We start from the raw sequence: 8970 nt of genomic DNA, 5'->3' as shown, positions 1-8970 counted from the left end.
CAATATTCAGGCAAATTCAGAAGAAGTGCGACAGACTTTTTACGTGTAGAATGCATTGAAAGATAGAACGAAAATATATACTATGATAAAAGTGTACAATAATCGGATATACAGTAACAGAGAGTATACAGTGATACAATATAATATATACGACGATAGTAGTAGAATATGTACAATAATATACAGTAAAAGTTAGTTAAAAATACTGTTGTGAGTTACATAAGTAATCTGCCTTGCAAAGCTTTTGAAGGTGTTGTAGATTTTTTCGGTGGTCTAAATGTCGGATGGTTAAATGGCCATCAACCCCACGCTCCTTTAGTAGTAGACTTAGTTGAAGTCATTCTTGGTCGAAAATCACACAATGAAAAAGGTAGTGCATACAACCATTTTCAGTAAGACAGACTAGGCACATTCTGCTGGTCCTACGGGTGAACCTGGCTAGATAACTGGCATATTTGCTGTGATTTGTTAAAATCTGTGATAAGCAATAATTAGGTGCGTACCATTTAATACTGAGGAAGCGTTGCAGGTCTGGAATGAAGTTGTGGGTCACGTGGTGATTATATTGATCCCAGGCAGTTTGCCAAAGCTGGATGGTGTCATTTCAAAGTAGTTGGCGGAGTGTGCTTTGTCTGATCTTATCATACAAGATTGGGATGGAATCGTCAGTTTCTGCTGCTTTGGCCAAAAGGTTTGCTTTCTCGTTTTCCACCACTTTTTGGTCGGCTCAGACCCAGTAAATAGAGAATTTATGCTTGAAGCCTGGATGGAGTTTTTAATATGTATCGCTAGTGGGTGAAGCTTGGTGCTCGTGATAAGGTTGAATGTTGAGAGAGAATCAGTGTGTAGACTAATGCGGATGTTGCTGTAGTTGTTGACGTAGTTAATTGTTATCTTCATGGCATAAAGCTTTGCTTGGAAAACGATGCAGTCACTATTCAAACGGTAAGTTTGCTGGTAGATATTAGTAGAATCAGAGTATACTACAAAGCTGCGTCCAACGGAGTCATTAATGCGGGAGCCATCTGTCTAGATATGAATGTCGGGAGTGTGCATCTCATCAGTGTTACACAGGAATGTACCATCGGGAGACAGAGTATTGCGGTATGGATACGGCCACTCAATATCAATGTGTCGAATAGTGCGCATGGAGGTCTGAATAGTGCCACCCCATTTCAGTTGTTGGTGACGTTGGCATTGTATGATGATGAGGTCGATGGGTGGCTTCCTCACAAGGACCTGTAGGCAACGGTTGCTAGTTGTGCGGAATGCTTTTGTGATAAGTAGGAGGGCGTGCCTCTGGGATGACATGAGCTTCCTGTTGGGATGCACCTTGCGTGTGGCTTAGCCAGGTAAAGACTAGATACAGATATACAGATATATTTTATTAAACAAATACCAATGGGTACATTCTCGGTGCCGTTAAGACATAACCGGGTGAAACAAAGTAGTACATGGAATAATTATGTACAATATACAAGCAATAAAGACAATGTAAGGCATCTTTGCACAGACTTATGAAGACTAGGGGCCACTCGGGCAAATCATGAACTGATGGCGGGCCGGCCGCCAGAAGTATAGGTAATTAAAGACAATAAAGAATTGATAATAATTTATTAAAATTCAAAAAGAATTTATTAATTTGAAGCGTGGCACTGCATAGTGCTTACAATCTTTTTTATATTTGGCTCAAATTTACTTGTAGCAACACGTAAAACTGCTTCCAAACTTTCATTTGCAAGGCGGTTTCGATTTTTTGTTTTATTATTATTTAGTATTGAAAAAGTTTGTTCACATATATAGGTAGAACCAAATAAGCTGGCACATTTCAGAGCGTTTATGCGCAACTTTTCGTACATATTTTTATCAATGCAGCGGTAAAAGTTCAGCAAGTCTCCTTCGTTGAATTTGTTGCGTAAATCTTGATCGTTTTGAATGTCGATAATTTCTAACTGCATTGACTCTGGTGCATTTTCAACTTAAATCGTGAAAGGATTGCTGAATATGTCCAACAGAGGTTTCACTTTTTTTAAATTTGAAAATCTGTCTTGAAAAGATTGAATCAAAATATCTAGCTTTTCTACATAACTGAAATTAATCGCAGTTTTGTTGAATTTTTCAGCCATTTTCTTATAATTCGGAAAATGATTGTAATTTCCAGAATTCAATTGTGATCTGAAAAGTGTCAGCTTGCATTGAAAGGATGATACATGAGCGTAGAGCTGGGATATCAGTTGATTTTAGCCTTGAAGCCGTGTGTTCAAGACATTTAAATGATTTGTAATGTCAACTAAAAAAGCCAAATCATACAACCAATCAGGATTTTTAAGTTCCGGGACATTCCTTTGCTTTTCCGCCAGAAATATTCCAATTTCTTCTATTAAATTTAGAAGTCGTTCCAGTGTCAATTCACGGCTTAGCCACTTTACTTCTGTATAATACAGTAAATCTCCGTATTCGCTTTCGATGTCATCAAGGAATTGTTTGAATTGTCTGTGATCGAGTTTTCGTGATTTTATGAAATTTACAGTCGAAACTACCACTTTCATGACATTTTGAAATTCAGTTTTTTTAGAACAGAGGGTTTCTTGGTGTATATTGCAGTGAAACTGCATGAGATCTTCAGCGTTTGTTTTTTCCTTGCAGATGCTTTTTCAGCAAAGTAACTAGCTTGGAATTGACACCAATCATCGAAGGAGCACCATCAGTCACAACTCCCTATAATTTTGATAAGTCCAAATCAGTTTTTGAACACTCATTTAAAAGTACATTGAGTATATCAACTCCTTTGGTTTGACCTTTTAATGAACACATTCCGAATAACTCTTCTAAGACTTCAAAATCTTGAGTAACACCTCGTATGAATATGAGAAGTTGAGCTGTGGAACTAATATCAGTGGATTCGTTGAGTGCTAATGAAAAAAATTCAATGATCTTAGTTTTTTCAATTAATTGTTCCGCAATATTACCTGACAAAGACATAATTCGTCTTTGAGAAAAGTCATACGATTCAGTTGAATTTTCTCAAACTTTTTTGCTGCTTCTGGACACATTTTCTTAGCGGCAATTTCTATGCATTCTTTTACAAAATCGCCATCATTGAAGGGGCGACTTCGCTTTGCTATCATTCGAGAAATTTCATAACTAACTTCTGTAGCTGTTTCTGAATCTTGAATGGGTTTTGTAAACATAGCTTGCTGACCAATAATCTGCCGTTTTAAAGACAACATTTTTTGCTTTCTTAATTCGCCTGTAAACTTGGTAAAAGAAGGATGCTGCGTTTAATAATGCCTTTTTACATTATATTCCTTTGCAATCGCAACAGAATTCTTGCAAATTAAACAAACGACTTTGTTATGCGACCATACAAAAAAGTATTTCTTAGTCCAAATTTCTTGAAACTGCCGATTTTCATCTTTAACCTTACGTTTTTTACTAGGTCCTGGCTTCTCTATGTTGCGTTTTAATCCTGGCTAGGATTAACACAGCACCTAAAAACAATTACAGTACCTACTTAAATTACCCATTCTTTTTTAAATTATCAAAAATAATTGATTAAATTTCTCAGAAATTTTAAGATTTTTATACAGATTTTATATCTGAAATAATGACGTAATTATTACAGTTAGAGAAATTCTGATAAAAATAGTAATTTCTTTGTTTTATTTTAATATTTGGCCAACATTAAAGCTAAATTTGATTAAAATTGATTAAATAGGTAGGGAAACACTTATTAATAACAGAGTTTTACTTACGATTTCACAACACAATTATACACGGCACTTGACGGGTTAACAGGAAATCTACGTTGAATGTGGATCAAAATATATGACGCCGGCTAGTCGAGTTAAAATATACACTAGAACTATTATTTCCCCAAAACACTATTAAACTGCACTTATTTTCCTACGCTTAGTGTATCTACTCGTACCTATGCGAGCAATCGGGAATTCGGGACTATTGCTATATCGCTTGCTCACACTGCGCTAGAAAATTCTTGATTTCTCTACTATTTTGAACTTTATATAAAGTTTTTAGATTTTTTTGGTTTTATTCTGGAATAGAATTAAATATTTTTCGAATGCACGAGAGTATTATTTTTGCTGTCGACGGGCCACCAGTATTTGACTGGCGGGCTGCGGTCTGTGCATCCATGCTGTACGTGGTGAGGGGACCTTTCAGAGATGGTTTAGTAACCTTTTTTTACTATTTCTGGGATCTGAACGCCCACCCACGTGTTTGCCGTGCGTGGTGTCTCGTATGCCGGAAAGGGGGATCCTGGTAGTTGAGGGGCAACATATCGTCCTCAACACACAGCTTTGGCCTTTGCTTCGGATAAACAGGAGGCTCAAATCAGGCTCCGTTTGAGTCAATCGGCTGGTTGTTGAGTCATTGATGACCTCGGCCTGGAGTCAACCGATCAATGCAGACCGGGCAGACACATTATACGATGTGCTGTTTTTGACTACATTGTGAGGGTATATCTCCTTGGAAACACTGGTGTGACGGTTTATGGGAGTCTCTTATGTGACGACATTTCCTTGTTTGATAAACAAGAAATAACGATAAACAATAAATAAATAAATAAATATACATACAAATAAATAAATAAATAGTAATGGATGCAGGAACAAGCGGAAACATCTCCCCAGAACTAGTAGCTTGTCTGCTAGCGATATCTTCGTGCTAGCAGTGATGTTTGGCCAGGCAATTGGCATGAACGCTTTTATTGCATTGTGTGCAGGCTTTTGTTGTAGTCTTCTTGTGTTTTAGATGTGCTGCACACGATGCAACGGTATGCAGTCTTGCCTGGCCGTTTATGTAGTTTTTCTGGTTCTCGGGGTTTTTTAGTATGTTGAACTTGCTCTTCGATTTATTTACTCCTCAGGCTTTCCACTACCGCCTTGATAAAATTGGCGTGACAGAGTACTTTGGCCTCCAGAATTTTTCTTATAAAGTATGTAGGCATTCAACACCATCCTGGCTATGATGTTGAAAGCTACTTCCTTTTAATATTCCCCTCGATGTGGGTTCCTGTCCGTGGTGAGGGGACCTCCCAGAGATGGTTTAGTAACTCTTCTTTACCATCCCTGGGATCTGAACGCCCACCCACGTGTTTGCCGTGCGTGGTGACCCGTACGCCGGAAAGGGGGATCCTGGTAGTTGAGGGGCAACATACCATCCCCAACACACTGCTTTGGCCCCTGCTTCGGATAAACGGGAGGCTCAAATCAGGCTCCGTTTGAGTCAATCGGCTGGTCGTTGAGTCATTCTGGACCTCGGCTTGGAGTCAACCGATCGATGCAGACCGGGCAGACATGTCAGACAAGGTGTGCTCTTCTCGACTGCATTGTGAGGGTATAGCTCCTGGGAAACCCTGGTGCGACGGTCTATGGGAGTCTCCCATGTGACGGCATCCCCCTGTTGGGCCCCATGGTGGGTGGGGTCACTAGGAGCTGAATATAAATTCTTAAATATGGATACCAAAAACCAAAAACAAGCACAGACAAAAGAAAAGACCTCCAGCCAACCTGCTTACTTAATAGTGCATGCAACTGGAGAAAAACCCCTTGCTAAGTGTTCCCCCTTTTTGATTCAAAAGTTGTTTGAATCAACCATTGGGCATTTGAAAAAAATTCAAAAATTGAGGTCAGGGGACTTACTTGTAGAAACAGCCTCTCCTCAACAAACAACAAAGCTTTTGTCAATTACAACTCTTGGAGACATGGGAATATCGGTCACACCACACGGAAGTTTGAACTCATCACGTGGTGTGATATCTGAGTTTGACTTGATGTCTGAAGACGAATCAGACATTCAGATCGGCCTCTCGGACCAAGGTGTCACTTCTGTCCGACGCATTTCGATCCGTCGAGACGGCAAGTTGATACCCACTAAACATTTAATTATAACATTCAACAACCCGACACTGCCATCTTTCGTTACAGCAGGATATCTGCGCTGCGCAGTTCGTTTGTATATTCCAAATCCCCCTCGATGTGGGTTCCTGTCCGTGGTGAGGGGACCTCCCAGAGATGGTTTAGTATCTCTTCTTTACCATCCCTGGGATCTGAACGCCCACCCACGTGTTTGCCGTGCGTGGTGTCCCGTATGCCGGAAAGGGGGATCCTGGTAGTTGAGGGGCAACATAACGTCCCCAACACACTGCTTTGGCCCCTGCTTCGGATAAACGGGAGGCTCAAATCAGGCTCCGTTTGAGTCAATCGGCTGGTCGTTGAGTCATTGTTGACCTCGGCTTGGAGTCAACTGATCGATGCAGATTGGGCGGACATGTCAGACAAGATGTGCTCTACTTGACTGCATTGTGAGGGTATAGCTCCTGGGAAACCCTGGTGTGACGGTCTATGGGATCCTCTCATGTGACGGCATCCCCTTGTTGGGCCCCATGGTGGGTGGGGTCACTAGGAGCTGAATATATATTTTTAAATATGGATCATAAAATCACAAAACAAGTGACCAAAGACCAGACCTCCAGCCACCCTGCTTACTTAATAGTGCATGCGACTGGAGAAAAACCTCTATCTAAAGCATCTCCATTCTTGATTCAAAAATTGTTTGAATCAACTATTGGACAATTGAAAAAAATACAAAAATTAAGATCGGGAGATTTACTGGTGGAAACAGCTTCCCCACAACAATCGGCAAAACTTTTGCAAACAAAGACTCTGGGAGAAATGGAAGTCACTGTCACACCACACGGAAGCCTAAACTCATCACGTGGTGTGATATCTGAAATTGATCTGATGTCTGAAGATGAATCAGACATTCAGATCGGTCTTTCAGATCAAGGTGTCGTTGCTGTTCGGCGCATTTCCATTCGTAGAGATGGCAAGTTGATACCAACCAAACACTTGATACTTACTTTCAACAAGCCAACATTGCCATCCTTCATTACAGCAGGATACCTACGTTGCTCAGTTCGTCCATATATCCCAAACCCGCTGCGTTGTTTCAAATGCCAGCGGTTTGGACACTCACAAACATCCTGTCGCGGGAAAAGCGTATGTGCACAGTGTGGGACTGAAGGTCACGAGAGTACCGAATGTAAAACTACCCCATGCTGTGTAAACTGCAAGGATGCGCATCCTGCCTACTCCCGAAAATGCCCTGCATGGCAGAGAGAGAAAGAGATCCAGCGAGTGAAAACAGTTAACAACCTACCATACCCAGAGGCTCGCCGCATGGTCACTTCTAGTGCACCACTGAAGCAGAAGACCTATGCTGCTGTCTTGAAATCCACAAACACTTGTGCGGTTCAAACAGATATCTCTGTCTCTCCAAGTGAATCCTTTACCCGCCATGCGAAATGTTTAATACTGCCATCTACCCAAACACCAGAAAAGGAGAGCAAGAAGACCAAGACACCCCTACCTAAAACAGGGGTAATAACAAGAAATGTGGGTTCAAAAAAGGCCAATAAAAACCCACTTAACAAGCAAAAAGTAAAAGTTGCCCTCTCTAAATCAGCTAAAAAGTCGGAGACTCAGTCTATGAGTGAGTTCTCTGACTTTTCTGATGAAGAGACTAATTCGGAGGTTACAAAACCAAAGTCACCTCCAAAAGAGAGACCCCCTGTTAAATTAAAGAGGGATACCCTCGCAAAGAATGCTACCTCAAACACATAATGGATTATAAAATAATCCAATGGAACTGTCGTGGTTTCCGCAACAACTTCTCTGACGTTAAACACCTGACATACTCTACCTCATCTCTCTGCGTGGCACTCCAGGAAACACATCTAAAACCTGGAGAAAGAATTTCTTTAAAAGGATTCGATCTTTACCGAAAAGATGACGACAGCCACACCCGCGCCAGTGGAGGTGTAACTGTACTGGTTTCAAACCGCATTTCGTCTTTTCCGGTACAAATAACAACAGAGCTGCAAGCTGTGGCAGTCAGAATATCTATGGGTGTTACTGTCACAGTTTGTTCCATATACTTGCCACCAGATGTCAGAGTCAATGACGATGAATTGGATTCATTGGTTGAACAGCTGCCAACTCCTTTCATTTTACTTGGTGATTTCAATGGTCACAATCTAATGTGGGGCAGTCACGATATCAACCGTCGAGGCAGAGCCATTGAAAGATTCATAGGCAATCACCAACTATATTTATTTAATACTGGAGAAGTGACATACTTCCACGCCCCAACAAGAACATTCACTGCCATTGATCTATCATTAGCAACCCCGAATCTGTTTTCAGCGTTTACATGGGAGGTTGGATCTAATCCACTCTCCAGTGACCACTTCCCAATATTTTTAAAATATAGAGGCAGAGAAAGCTGTGAAACAGCCCGTCCACCACGCTGGAAACTTGAAACGGCAGATTGGCCTGCATTTTCCTCTTTGGCTAACGTCACTGAGGAAATGGTCAATACTGCTGATATCAATGATGCAGTAGAAGTTGTCACTTCCAGTATTATTCAGGCAGCTGAAAAAACAATGGGGAAAACGTCAACCAGATATCCAAAACATCCGAAACCATGGTGGGATGAGAATTGCGAGGCAGCATTTAAAAAGCAAAAGAAAGCATGGGGGATTTTCAGAAGATACCCCACTGCTAACAATTTGGTTGCTTTTAAGAAAGCAAAGGCTAATGCCAGAAAAATAAGAAGGCAAAGCCAAAGGGATTCTTGGAGGAAGTATGTTTCTAGCATAACATCTTCCACCAGCTCAAAAGCAGTCTGGGATAAAATCCATAAAATCAATGGAAAATATGCTTCTCACTCTCTGTCCATGCTGGAAAGTAATGGCACAATAATCAGTGACATAAAAGGTATTGCTGATTTGTTGGGTGAAACATTTTCGTCTTCATCCAGCAATATTATGTATACAAGGGATTTTCAGGCTTATAAAGTCCAAACTGAAAAACAATATCTAAACTTCCACTCCCCATCTAATGAGGATTATAATGTGCCATTCAGCAGAATAGAACTATGTACAGC

The 8970-nt window shown here is 40.8% G+C and overlaps 2 protein-coding genes across 2 annotated transcripts; one reads left to right on the top strand and one right to left on the bottom strand.

The window, feature by feature from the left end:
- Positions 1-2622: 2622 nt before the first annotated feature.
- LOC136981586 (protein FAM200C-like) lies at positions 2623-3230 on the bottom strand. Its single transcript, XM_067277905.1, has 3 exons — positions 3008-3230; positions 2770-2912; positions 2623-2718 (listed from the first exon to the last, which is right to left on the bottom strand). Exons 1-3 carry the CDS (start codon positions 3228-3230, stop codon positions 2623-2625), a joined length of 462 nt encoding a protein of 153 aa, XP_067134006.1.
- A 3219-nt stretch (positions 3231-6449) lies between these two features.
- Positions 6450-7742, top strand: LOC136981585 (uncharacterized). Its single transcript, XM_067277904.1, has one exon. It carries the CDS (start codon positions 6450-6452, stop codon positions 7644-7646), a length of 1197 nt encoding a protein of 398 aa, XP_067134005.1. The 3' UTR covers positions 7647-7742.
- The last annotated feature ends 1228 nt before the right edge of the window (positions 7743-8970 follow it).

Source organism: Centruroides vittatus, unplaced genomic scaffold (assembly GCF_030686945.1).
Source record: "Centruroides vittatus isolate TY-2023 unplaced genomic scaffold, ASM3068694v2 contig_781, whole genome shotgun sequence".
NCBI classification, from domain to species: domain Eukaryota; kingdom Metazoa; phylum Arthropoda; class Arachnida; order Scorpiones; family Buthidae; genus Centruroides; species Centruroides vittatus.
This window is presented reverse-complemented; position numbering and strand designations above follow the sequence as displayed.

What these genes read in the sequence shown, in the direction of transcription:
- LOC136981586 (XM_067277905.1), bottom strand. Translation starts at nt 3,230, where the DNA reads ATGTTGTCTTTAAAACGGCAGATTATTGGTCAGCAAGCTATGTTTACA. An exon ending in TGAGAAAATTCAACTGAATC is followed by an intron (nt 2,913 to 3,007) that starts GTATGACTTTTC and finishes TTTTTTCATTAG; the next exon opens with CACTCAACGAATCCACTGAT. An exon ending in AAGGAGTTGATATACTCAAT is followed by an intron (nt 2,719 to 2,769) that starts GTACTTTTAAAT and finishes TCAAAATTATAG; the next exon opens with GGAGTTGTGACTGATGGTGC.
- LOC136981585 (XM_067277904.1), top strand. Translation starts at nt 6,450, where the DNA reads ATGGATCATAAAATCACAAAACAAGTGACCAAAGACCAGACCTCCAGC.